This window comes from Dreissena polymorpha, chromosome 10 (genome assembly GCF_020536995.1).
Source record: "Dreissena polymorpha isolate Duluth1 chromosome 10, UMN_Dpol_1.0, whole genome shotgun sequence".
Classification (NCBI taxonomy): Eukaryota; Metazoa; Mollusca; class Bivalvia; order Myida; family Dreissenidae; genus Dreissena; species Dreissena polymorpha.
The window spans coordinates 49,105,894-49,120,123 of record NC_068364.1 but is presented as its reverse complement, the minus strand read 5'-3'; the positions used below and the strand labels follow the sequence as shown (position 1 = coordinate 49,120,123).

Below are 14,230 nucleotides of genomic sequence, written 5' to 3'. Positions count from 1 at the left end.
CGGCAATACGAGATGCTCAGCAGCCTTCCAGTCGCAGCTAACTAAGATGCTAAGAATATGATTTTAGAAGAGACTATGTTAGAAAGTAGATTAATTTAATAAGAAAAATGTTATAGAATATAAAGCTTTTTTGTTTTCCATATTTCATTCAAAAATCGCGCCGAATTATGTCACAAGTAACAAGTCGAAAGTCAAAATTCACAAGTCAAAAGTCACAATTCGAAAGTCATAAGTCACAACGCAAAAGGGTAGGTTTATGCTTCCATAGAATCGCGTACAATGCAAAAACTTGGTTAACGCCATTTGCTAAGGATTACTCGACGTATTAGGAAATCGAGATAATAAATCAATATATATTGTTTAATATGTATTTATTAACTCAACATCTTTTTGTTTTGTGTTTTTCAGAGCCATTTTGTTATGGAACCACCGCCATACATGCTGCTCTATTGTTACGTGTATGGCATATTAGCTAATCGCATACATTTGTTAAACAATAAACATCTTGTATTAGAAAATCATGAAAATAAATTAATATAATATCATTAACTATAACATTAAACGTTCAGGCACGGATGAGACGCCGTACATGGTATTCGAATACATGCTGCACGGTGACCTTGCGGAACTGTTAAGGAAAAATGACCCCAGCATACGACAGGAAAAGACACTTCTATTGGAAAGGGTATACAGCTATAACCTTATCAGTAATATGTGCAATTCTATAGATGGATACACCGTTATAACGTTATAAGTAATACTTGAACTTGTAGTGGAACATGAATACAATATCAGTTATATTTGAACTTCTAGTGGAACATGAATACAATATCAGTAATACTTGAACTTCTAGTGGAACATGAATACAATAACAGTAATACTTGAACTTCTAGTTGAACACTAGTACATTTATAGCGTTATCAGAAGCAGTTGCACTTGTCTTGAAAAGGGTATACATTTATATTATACTCTTTACAGCTATAACGTTATTACAGCTAGTATTGCAGCTATAACGTTATTAGTAATATGTGCATTGTTATTGATGGATATACCGTTATTCTTGTAACAGTAATATTTGCACTTCTATTGGAAAATTAATACAGTTATAACGTTATCAGTAGCAGTTGCACTTCTATTGGAAAGGGTATACTATTATAAGGTAATCAGTAAAATTTGCACGTCTAGTGGAAAATGAATACAGCTAAACGTTATCAGTAATATGTGCTTTGTTATTGATATATATATATATCGTTATAACTTTGTCAGTAATATTTGCCCTTGTAATGGAAAATGAATAAAGTTATAACGTTATCAGTAACAGTTGCACTTCTTTTGAAAAGAGTATAATGTTATAACGTTACCAGTAATATTTTCACTTCTTGTGGAAAATGAATACAGATATAACGACGTTATAAGTCATATGTGCGTATTTATTGATGGATACACCGTTATAACGTTATCAGTTATATTTGCACTTCCTGTGGCAAATGAATACAGTTATTATGTTATCAGTATAATTTGCGCTTATATTGGAGAGGGTATAATGTTATAACATAATTAGTAACATTAACACTTCTATGTTAAACAATACAGTGTTTTAACGTTTTCAGTAATATTTTCAGCATACTATTGCAACAATGTTGTTTTTATTTCAATAAAGGGCATAGCAAGACAAAAGTGTCACCGTAACTTATATCAATAAGAAAGCATACATTATATATTTCGTCGCTTTTTTGCTATAACACTCTTTCTCCATTTTTAATGATTTTTTTTTATCGATGTGTTCGTGAAAACGAGAGCTTTAATAAGACGTAATCGGATTCAAGATTCAGTCGTCACAGAATAAGTTTTTCGAATCCATTTTGCTCTCTCTCCCACTTTTTAGCTCACCTGAGCGATAGCTCGGGGTGAGCTATTGTGATCACTCAGCGTCTGGCGTCCGTCCGTCCGTCCGTCCGTCCGTCCGTCTGTCTGTAAACAATTTGTAAACATCTTCTTCTACTAAACCATTGAGCCAATTTCAACTAAATTTCATGTGGAGCATCCCTAGGTCATGGGACAAAAGAATTGTTAAAAAATTTTGATCACATAACCAAGATGGCCGCCATGACCATATATGGTAAAAACCTTAAAAAATCTTCTTGTCAGAAACCGCTGATCAGATTTTCAAACAATTTCACAGGGATGACCTTTGAAGGCTCCCATGAAAAAGTTGTTCAAAGAAATTTGATTCGTCAAAAAACATGGCCGCAGGAGCTCGTTGAACTTTGCATGTTTGTGAAAACTTTCAAAAATCTTCCACATTTTTTGTCTGATCCTTTCCAAATTTGCACAGTGTCTTTATATCAATGAGGACACGAACCCTACAAAAAATGAGCATTATTGGTCCATGAAGTACAGAATTACCTCCCCTTGAATTGAGAAAATGGTGTTTATGCAATAAAGTCCAAATTTTTCATCCAATTCTTTCCAAACTTGTTTATATATCAGATTAAAGAGAATAAAATTTTCTTTATTATGGTTTTTCTTTCATGAAAATCCATAAAGGATAAGTGTTATTAATCGTTGCTTAATTAATGAACAATGCGAATTATCGGTATTGATTTTTTTCCTGACATGCCGTCCCAGATATTAACCGCTTTCAGCTGTAGACTGTGCATCAATACATCGCCGTGTTATTGACCTGAAAAATTCATACGCAGTCGGCATTAACACCGGTCATCGAGACAAATTACTGATGTGAAAACAAATCGTACATCGTAGAGGATTAAATAAACAATTACATCTGATTAAAGATTAAAGATTGCTGCCGATTTAAATCAATTTGAGTACTTTTTGTGTATATTTGATGCCGAATGGGAAGCTGTGTTTAGACTTAAGTGGAGAAAAATGGCAACGAGATGCTTGCCTGTTGGTAGCTAAAGAAACTTCAGCGTACAATTTATAATGGGTGGCCATTCCCAGCTGTAGTCTAAGGGCGGGTAGTGAACTGGTTGAGAAATGTGGAAGCTTGTGGAAAAGCGGTTTGAGAAGTTTGTAAGAAAACCCTGAATTATCAGTCTTGCGGGAAGAAGGCATTGCGTCTCCACGCAGAGGGCCCTTATCACATAAAGAATATAAGAACCATCAAGACCTACCAGGTAGGGTTTTTATTTTTTTAAACTAACACCCCGAATTTGGTCGTATTTTCTGTTGCTAAAGTTTACTGTTTAGGTTGTTTTGCATCAAAAATCGGCAAGATAGATCTAGCAAATTTGCCAATTTTTTTTTAGTAATAACGTATGATTCATTGATTGTGAGCTTTTAACACATTTTGACCTTTGAATAAAGCATAAATCAAGAAAACAATTTTAACAGTAATTGAAAATACGATCAAATACGACATTTTTGCTGACTGGGACAGGTCTTTTTTAGTTAAATAAAATGTTTTATTGTCCCCAACATATGAGCCCAGCAGCAAGAAATGTTTTTTTTTTACTTCTTGTAAAACAAATATGGGCAACCTACCGTAATCCAAATTCGCCGACACCTTAATTCGACGATGTTCTATTTTTATCGATTAAATGGATGATTATTGTCTTGGAATCATTTCAAAGTAATACAGCCGAGTTTAAAATTATTATTTTGTGCTATTAAACATTCATTATTTCTTAAATTATTTGCTAAATATTGCTTCATGTAACCGTTACATCGTCAAATTTGGGTCACACCAGGATACAATTATTTAGCATTCAAACAACGATTGGGATAAAAACTAGGGGAACCCATGCTAAAATTTTCAATTTTAACTGTTTAGCAGAAGCCACCATACCCAAATTTTTTAGGTGTATGTGGAGGCTTCTGGCAGCATGATTCTGTGAATATAAATGGTGACATTTGATTCTGCATTAATTAAACATGTATTATTGACTTTTTTAAAGTATGTGTGAAAAATATAATTTGTAACCACTGTTACAGGTTTTATCTGGTTCTTCAAAAGCAACACCTGCAGTCGAGTCCATGCCAGACAGAGGGTGCATGTGAATGAATTGCCTTTTGACTAAGTTGTGTGTGTTCCTTATCAAATACATGAAGATTTTTAAATAAATGTGTATGTTTTTTTTTAAGAAAATAGAATCACCAGAACAGGTACAGGCACCCTTTAAATGTGTCGAATCCAGGAGCTTCTGGGGGCCTCTGGCCCCCTTGTCCCCTGGACCCACCGAGGGCCCTGCGGCCCCCTGGCCCCCAGCTTTAAGTTCAGAATTTTCAAAATATCCAACTTTGACCCCTGCAAATGCTTTGCTAAAACTTTGGCTACAGTTTCTAAAATTTGGCTACACAAAATTCCATTTGGCTAAAATGTTGGCCACAGAAATTTTTGGGCAAGAGGAGCCCTGTTTGGATTGAATTTGGGTCATCTGGGGTCAGCAACTAGGCACTAGGTCAAATAATAGAAAAACCTTGTGTAGACTATAGAGGTCACAGTTTTCATCTGATTTTATTGAAATATAGTCAGAATGTTTGTCTTGTTAAAATCTGGATTGGGATTGACTTTGGGTCATCTAGGGTCAAAAACTAGGTCAGATTAAAAAAACTAACTTGTGTAGACAGTAGAGGTCACAGTTTTCATTAAATCTTTATGAAATTTGGCCAGAATATTAATCTTGATGAAATCTGGGTTGGGATTGTATAAGGGTCATCTGGGGTAAAAAACTAGGTCAAATCATAGAAAAACTTTGTGAAGACAATAGAGGTCATAGTTTTCATATGATCTTAATGAAATATGGTCAGAATGTTTATCTTGATAATATATATCTGAGTTTGGATCGTATATGGGTCATCTGGGGTCAAAAATTAGGTCACCGGGCAAATTCTAGTAAAACCTTGTGTAGATGAAAGAGGTCACAGTTTTCATCACGTCTTAATGAAATTTTGTCAGAATGTATTAATTGATAAAATTTGGCTTGGGATTGTATATGGGTCTAATAAAATTTAAGTTCATGAAGCAAGGTTAGTCAGGTGAGCGATTCAGGGCCATCATGGCCCTCTTGTTTGCAAAAACCGCGGATAGTAATGCACGTACACACCTCAATTTATTTTTATTTTAGATCGATTTAATTGATATCACAACACAAATTGCAAACGGTATGAAGTACCTGACGTCACAGCATTTTGTCCACCGTGACCTGGCCACAAGGAACTGTCTTGTCGGTGAAGGGCTTACGGTAAAAATATCGGACTTCGGAATGTCACGTGATATTTACACGTGCGACTATTACAGAGTAAGTCATGGACGCATGTATGTTGTTATAGTTGAACTGTTAATATCGAAACTTTGCGTAGATAATTGACAACTTAATGTATACGTGTGTAACACAATCTCATTGCTCGACATACAGGAAAAGAACATAATGTGCGTAATATAAGTGTGTCCCTTATTCTCATAGTATATAAAGCATATGTTATATGTAATGGCAGATATGTTTCCTTTATAAAGATTGATAGCGAACAAAATAGCAAACGCATTATCCGAGTAAAAACGAGAATGCAAAACACTTAACTACTATTACATGATAAATTCGACGTTAGAAATAAGCGATCGCATCGGTCATGTGTTAAATTACCTACCACATTACCCGCCAGATAAATGTTACATTGCTTACCACATTACCCGCCAGATAAATGTTACATTGCTTACAAAAGTTTCAAATAGCGTGCACAATGTTCTTTAGATTGGCGGTTCGCGAATGCTTCCGGTTCGCTGGATGTCACCGGAAGCCGTTAAGTGGGGCCGCTTCACGACGGACTCGGACATCTGGGCGTTTGGCGTCGTGTTGTGGGAGTCGTTCAGCTTTGGACGCCAGCCTTACTACGGCCACTCCAATGAAGAGGCACGTATGCTTGGTACCAATGCTTATGTTAAGGGCTTGTCAATGAAATCAGAAAATTTGGCAAGGATTACACGAACGAATTTGAGAAATAAAATAAGTCGTTTATGCTGTGTATCAAACCACTGCATTGATTTCTGTATTTAATCTTTTCCCAGAATAAGCTGTCCTATTTATAGCTATGCTTCCTATACCTTTATCACTGATAATCAGCGAGGTATGCCGATTAGAAAAATCGAGCTATCTCAATCGGACTGGCTCGGTCTTTTACATAGGTTGCCATTGTGAAGAATTTTTTCATGATTTGATAACTAAGACAATGCTTCGCAGCAACGGCAAAAAGGAGTTTTATTTTATACTTTGTTTGAATGTAGGTCATATTACTAAGACAAAAATTAAAGTTGTAATTTTCGGAATAAATAACCCGGATGCATCATATCGGTTGCACACAAGGTGTAATACATTTGGGATGAAAAAGCAGAACTCATAAGATGTGTTTGTGAAACACTATGTCCCCCATATATTTGACCTTTTACCTTGAAGGATGACATTGACCTTGACCTTTCACCACTCAAAATGTGCAGCTCCAGGAGATATCAAGTTGCTGTCTTCAAAATTGCAAAAGTTATGGCCTATGTTAAAGTTTGACGCAAACCAACAAACCAACAAAACGACAGACAGGGCAAAATCCATATGTCCCCAGTATAGACTGGAGGACATAAAAATACTGCACACATATATATATATACAAATAATACTCGCAAGTACTCACGTTGTAAAGATTTAAACGTAAACGCAATTGCGTAATGATTTCTTTGAACATTTGGCCGTAAAGATATTATATTAAACGAAAAAAAGATGCTGGCCTTGAGTTGTGTAGTTTATCAGGCTCGACACAAATATAACAGCGGCGCATCAAGCCTCGTCGTTATAATATTCTTAACCTCACTTGATAGATAAAACAACGAAATGGCAGTGACTCGTTATTTTTATTTCATTCGCCATGGTATTTAACAATTTAAAGTTGCATTGGCTACACTCGAAGCAATATTACAGAACAGTATTTCAAATACGGTGAATTGAGTTACCTTAATGCTGGAAAAAATGCTTTTCTTGAGCCGCAAGTCAAAACTAAAAAACGTAAATGCAAACATTTAAATAACAGTGAAGAAATCGATACTGTTTAAAGTCTCTGTTTGTGACAGCCAAATGATTTATACGACGTTTTACATACATTTGTTAAACTCGGTGATTGGTTTCTCGATAAGATGCGTTCTTTGTACTTTTAAATCTGTTAAGAATGCCTGAAGTTCACGGACAAAGAAATAAAATGTAATGACTGTGATTTCATATTTAGATAAGAAATAAGCGTAATTCCTTCTGGGAAAATGTGTCATTCTTGATAAGCGTGTGCAGTCATGCACAGGCTTATAAGGGACAACATGTTCCTCATAAACTGGATTTTTGTTAAGAATATACTTTGTCTAAAAGAAAACTACCAATAAAAAAGATGTGTTTATAGTCTGAGTTCAAAAAAGATCTTCAATCGACTTCAAATTTACCCCCTGATCACTGGGTCATAAGTCGTCCGTTAACATCTTGGCGCAGTATGCAGCCACGGCACATTGACTTATTTCCCTCACTGGTACCCATTTATACAACTAGATGGGGAGGAGCAAAAGTGGGATAAATTTCTTGCTCAGGAAAATTCCAGTGGTCAGGTCGGGATTCAAACCAGGGACCTCAATGTGTAAGCCAGCGTCCTACCATTAGACCACTGCTCCCACAAACTACCAAAATAAACTACCGAAAACTACCAATAAGACAGAAAGTGTCGTCCCTTAATCTGGGACGACACTTTAATCACCGGTTTCCCAGAGTGACGCTCGAATACAAATTAGTTCACTAACCTTTATCTGCACTGACAATTTATGTATCGAGAGGTGAACGGAAGACTGTTGCTACTCATATTAAATAAAGAAGGAGATACTGCAGTTTTCCGATCAGCCCTCGGTATGTAACAACAACGACAGCGATATTTTAAATATGAAGCTAAAGAGCTAGCGGGGTATTGTATATTCAAGAAAAAGAGTGCGTTTAAAAACAATGAGTCGTTTTCCGTTAGGTAGATTTGGCATTAAGTGTGCGAATTATATGATACAGACAAATGTAACATGTTTAGCTTAAACTTATGTAAGCATTACCAATCTCAATCTGAAATGACTAAATTTAGTTAAATGTTCAAGTGTGTTAGGTTAGATTATATATACATGTGTAATAATATTCTCGCGACACTCGAACACTCAATTTTTTCATAAAGTGGTATTTTTCCCTTTTTGCTATTAATTGCTTTGTTTCTCATTTGACTACATTGAAGTCAAATCATAAGAATCTTTCATACACAAACAAGCAATTTACACAATGTTGTATGACTTCATCATGTGATGCTTTACGATGATCTGGCATTTTATATGCGAGGTTGTCACATTGTGTCAACTAGAATTTGCATTGTCTTCATTTGATCGTTCCTCGGTTATTATTGTGTTTCTCTGGTGAATATTAAGCAAACAAATATTGTATTTTAAAATGACTCGAATTATTTTTCCATTTTTGTTGTTGTTTTTTTTTCATTTAAATTACGATGATATGATTTTCGACTTAACTTAAATTTATGGATATTTTGATATTCTTTTAAGCTTAAAAAGAGGTTTGGCATGCTTTCAACCTGTTTAAACCCACGATGCTTTCCAATATACGTTCTAACGCTTTGACCCCTGCTTTAATTAGAGGCGTATGTTTAACGTCGCACTGCGTGTATTGTCTTTTATTGTATAGTCGATTGGTTATTTGCCTCGAATAAACGACACGGGCAAGAATTTTCCTTACGATAATGTGTTTGGAATTGCATTTCTTCTATTTCTTCAATAATTGTTTTTAGGTCTGTACCAGTATTCATCTAAGGATTTAACTACCCATCCATTGAAAGCCTAAATCGTCTTTTAGTTCGTGATATAAACGATACTTTTTTTTTTAAACATTACCATAACATGTGTTTTGGAATCGAAATAAAAATTTAAGTTTTCTTCGCCGTGCTAAAAAGTCGAACAGCAATAATTACTTAGTTTTTGTATTGAATAATATTTTCGTGGTAGTAGATTTACTAAAATAATATTTTCGTATTTCGTCTATAATTTGGCCTCAGTACATACGTTTAAATTGTATCACACATACACATAGTATTAATTGTTTATTAAAGGTCATCAAATTCCTCGAAGAAAATATTCTTCTGCAGCGTCCGGATGAATGCCCGTCGGTTGTGTATCACGTGATGCTTCAATGTTGGAAGATAGATCCGAAAGAGAGGCTTGCGTTCGACAGAATACACAAATATCTGCAGGAATACCACAAACAGTTGCAGAAAAACGTGGGAAATGTCTCGTTCGAACTCGTGAACGAGTACGAGATTCCCATATAGTTGGCGAGGTTGTTGTAAAAATAGCTGACGTCGGTTTATTCTCCAAGGCGATGATAAAACTAGAAGTTTCAATTTTGCTGGACAAAAGGTTGATGTGTGTTGTCTTTCATTTACAGAGTTGAGCCCGGTAAGTAACAAATATGAATATATATTGAGACATAGGAGCTATGTATGATACAAGTTTCGACTTTTGCACGATAATTCTTCAGAATGCCACGTTACTTAGAATTTCGAAATGTTGCTATGGAACAAGATAATGATTCTTAAATCAGAGTGTAATGATAACAGTCTAGATATTTTTTATTTCCCAGTGGCATTCGACCTGTCTGGGATAATTAACTACAGTTACCCACGCTCATATAATAACCTCGTGTTATGTATCTGTAAATTCTATCGCATGTGTTTACTACAATGTTTACGTGCATATATATTTGTTATCATGTTGTTTCAATTGTTTATTATAATGGATTGGTGTAATACTAGCATTGCTTGTTCAATTTTATGAATACATACTGGACATCTTAGCGGCCTTTATCCACTCCGCAAAGAACAATTGTGTTGCATTCTGAGAAAACTAGGATTATTGCATGTGCGAAAAGATTCATCCCAGATCAGAGACGTCACTTTCCACTTTATGGTATTTTAAGTTTCAAGGAAGTCCCTTTTTACCAAAAATCAAGTTAATGTGGAAAGTGTGGTCCCTTATTAGCCTGTGTGGTCTGCACATGCGTATCTCTGACGACACTTTACGCACAGGTATTATGCCCAGTTTTTCTCAGAACGCGACACAATTATACATAAACAACAGGACTTCTGATTCAGAGTTTTGTATAGTCATGTTTCAGAAGGAAAAAAACAACAAAACCATGAGCCTGAATTATATAAGACGATCTAGTGCAGAAATTATTTTAATAATAAAATGCATGTATAAACGCATTACTTACTTAAAGGAGTTCTTCATTGTAGTACATGTCTCTAAATAGTGTTTACACGCTAACGCATTAAGATTTTATACTATTTTGTGTTTTAGGATAAATCTAAGCATGATACCATATACTATTCCGTCTGAAAGGTTTAAAGAGAAGTAAGCGGTTACTTACGACGTAGAATGTTATAAAATGTTATGCTTTTACATACTTGTTTTTTTATTTGTCTTAAGAAATAAAATCATAAGTGATTTAAATGGCAAGATGTAGATTATCAAATATTGTTCAAAATGCTGTTGTTTTCATATAAATGCAACTTTGTGTTCATATTTATTTTCAATTTTTAAATCAGTCATATTAATAGTGGCAATAATTATTTGTGGTTTTACCGTAAATAAAGCGATATAACTCCGTATACTGTCACTGTTTATTCTTACCGTTTTGTATTTCTTTGCATTTATTTATTTAGATCAGTCATTTCATTATTGGCAATGGTATATGTGTTGTTGTACCGTAAATAAAGGGATATAACTGGCGATTCTTTGTTACTATCGTTTTACTTTTCTTGCATCGTCACAAACTCGTATAGCAACATTATTTTCCTATTTCCTATCCATAAAGCCGGTTGAAATTTAGGAACGCAATCGGTATTTCTTACGGAGAAGGAAAGATAATTATCACATAAAATACACATCGCATAGTAAACATCTTTTTTTCACAGTTCACCAATGTAAATGGTGCGAATTTTATCTGAAACATTACCACTTTGTAAATTGTTTCGGATGCAATTCTTCCTTATCAAAAATATTTTGTGAATATATGGTTGGTGATTCGTGTTTTATCAGAAGAGTATGATATGGCGTACTAAAACGCAATTCTCCTTGTGAGCATGTCACTTATAAAAGTTTAAACTAGTAAAATTAAACAACATCAAATATTAAGCGGTTGACAGTCAGCATAACATGCAAATAAGACTGCTTGATGACGTCAACTTTGATTGATGGGTACTGTGCATTCTCACACGGATAAAGTTCTCTATAAAATAATGAATATTAACAATGTAATATTCATAGAGAGAACTATTTAAAGCATAAAATTGGTCATTGTCGTTGTATTTTAATTAACATAAATACCAAAAGTACATCATTGCATTTTAACACACTCGCGCACAGAGAAATGAAGTATAAAAGGTCTAAAGGTAAAGGTCTTTTTATTATAGTGTCAACCCTATTGAAAGGGCCAGCCGATTGGGCTTACGAGACACCTTTTCGTGTGTACCATGTACCTCCCAACTCCTATCACTATGCCAGGCGCCAGGCGGATAGAAGTCGGTAACCATTAATTTAACTAGCTCGCGGTTCACGAAACAAGTGACATATCGGAACAAGTTCCATGACAAACATCCATCCTTCGACAAACGCTCCCCTTCCACCTCCCGATCCCGAGTATAATTAAACTGTTGAGTTCAAAAGAGTGAAATGTACTTAACCCTTAGAGCGCTGGAACCGAATTTGAAAGGCCTTTGCAAACAGTTTGGATCCAGATGAGACGCAACAGAACGTGGCGTTTCATCAGGATCCAAACTGTTTGCTATTCTGATAGTATTCTTTGAAAAAAAAATCAAAGACAGTTCTGATTTTAGAAATTCAGCAGACGACATTCTTGCAGACGATTAATTTCCCAGCATGCAAAGGGTTAAAATAACATATAACATATGCAATCATGCGGGTTAAAAATTATATACATGTACAACCAGTTGCATTTGTTAAGTGTGTATTTGACCGATGTTTAACACCACAAAATAATGCATTTAATTTTATAATACTGACGATGACTCTTGATAAAGTTAGAATTATAGTAAAATGGTTAAGAAAAGCAAGCGTGAATAATCTGCATTTGATATATGCCGCATATGTGATGTTCGTTTTAATGCTCCCCCCCCCAAAAAAAAAACAAATTTGGGGGAGCATATAGTCGCCGCTTCGTCTGTCCGTCCGTGTGTCCGTGCGTCCGTCCGTCCGTCCGTGCACAATTTTTGTCCTGGCTATTTCTCAGCAATTAATGACCGGAATTCAATGAAACTTTATCGGAAGCTTCACTACCAAGAGGAGATGTGCATAGTATAAGCCGGTTCTGGTCGGATAATTTTTCACAGAGTTATGGCCCTTTGAAATTTTTCCTTAACATTACATATAGTGCAATTCTTGTCCGGGCTATTTCTCAGCAACTAATGACCGGAATTCAATGAAACTGTATGGGAAACTTCACTACACAGAGAAGATGTGCATATTATCAGCGGGTTCTGGTCGGATGATTTTTCACAGAGTTATGGCCCTTTGAAATTATCTATTAAAAATATTGTCCCCCCAACTACTGTGCCCTCAAAACGTTTCCTTTTATCTGAATATATAGTGCAATATTGTGACAAAAAAAACTTTGGGGAGCATCACCCGTCTCCGACGGTTTCTTGTATTAAATGTTAATTGATAGACGCGATACTAATTAAAATTTGGATTAAAAGGATACATTTTTATTGGGTTTTTAAATTTCACAATTCATACTTAGACTGACAAACAATATAAATATGCATTCTTGAAAATAGGGAACGAGTTTCTGATTCGAAAATGAACACCGTGCTTATTTAAATGCAAGGTACGTTTATGGTAAACATGTATACGAAATGTCCAAATAGCATCTTTTAAAACAGATTTGCTTAAAACAACTGGTGAGTAATCAGCGCATTTTAATACATGGTTAAACGCGTGGTTCTTTGAACACAAACGTCTATGTCTAAAACAGAATGTGACAATCAAACACATAGTACATGTCATACAGTTATGAAAAGTGTTTCTTCTACTGCGTCATCTAAAAGTGTCCGGCCCAAAGTGTTATCATTACGCTTTAAATTTACTGTATTTACAATTATATTCACCGCAGATAATGACAATATAAAAGTTTGGGTGCTTTTGAGCCCGTCAGAGGGTATAAGCAACAATATAAATTACGTATGATTTACAACAAGAGATATGTTTGTCAGAAACATAATGCCCCTTACTGCGCCGCTTGAATAAAAAAAATGTTTTGATTATATCCCTTTTAAACAATAGTACTTCCCTTGTGAAAATGATTTATACCTGCCAAATGATATAAAATAGAAAGTATCTCCCTTTAAAGCTTGTAACTTCCCTTGTTGTTTTTTTACCTTTGACCTTGACGGATGAACTTGACCTTGACCTTTCACCACTCAAAATGTACAGCTCTATGGAATACACATGCATGGCCATTATCAAATTGCTATCTTCAATATTGCAAAAGTTATGGCAAATGTTAAAGTTTTCGAATGGACGCACAGACAGACAGACAGACAGGCAGACAATCAGACCAGACAGACAGACAGACAGACAGACAGACAGACAGGCAGGCAGACAGACAGACAGACAGACAGACAGACAGACAGACAGACAGACAGACAGACAGACAGACAGACAGACAGACAGACAGACAGACAGACAGACAGACAGACAGACAGACAGACAGACAGACAGACAGACAGACAGACAGACAGACAGACAGACAGACAGACAGACAACAGACAGACAGACAGACGGACTGACAGTTCAACTGCTATATGCCACTCTGCCGGGCGCATAAAAACATTTATCACATGTTATACCCTGTTTCCCATGTAATACAACCATTACATATTTTTTAGCTCACCTGATTGCTCAGGTGAGCTTTTGTGACCGTCTTTGTGCGTCTTCCGTCCGTCAGTCCGTAGTCACATTTGGTTTGTAAACACTCTAGAGGGCACATTTCATGTCCGATCTTCATGAAACTTGGTCAGAAGACCATTTACTAACTTTATACATTTTAAAAAAGGGACAGCCTCTGCTTATTTCAGTATTTGGTTTTTCTATAAGCATTCACGTGTTTTCATCAGAACTTATATTGTTTACTGC

The 14,230-nt window shown here is 35.5% G+C and overlaps 1 protein-coding gene across 2 annotated transcripts in view; it reads left to right on the top strand.

Annotated features, from left to right (window-relative positions):
* The window catches only part of LOC127848692 (tyrosine-protein kinase transmembrane receptor Ror-like), a 121,446-nt gene extending 110,762 nt beyond the window's left edge, over window positions 1–10,684 (top strand). For both annotated transcript variants that reach the window (XM_052381283.1, XM_052381282.1), the window contains exons 8-11: window positions 570–685; window positions 5,091–5,264; window positions 5,715–5,873; window positions 9,127–10,684. In XM_052381283.1, the coding sequence (XP_052237243.1) occupies window positions 570–685; window positions 5,091–5,264; window positions 5,715–5,873; window positions 9,127–9,345 (668 nt within the window). In that variant the 3' untranslated portion in view covers window positions 9,346–10,684. The remainder of the gene's footprint in view (window positions 1–569; window positions 686–5,090; window positions 5,265–5,714; window positions 5,874–9,126) is intronic.
* Window positions 10,685–14,230: the final 3,546 nt, after the last annotated feature.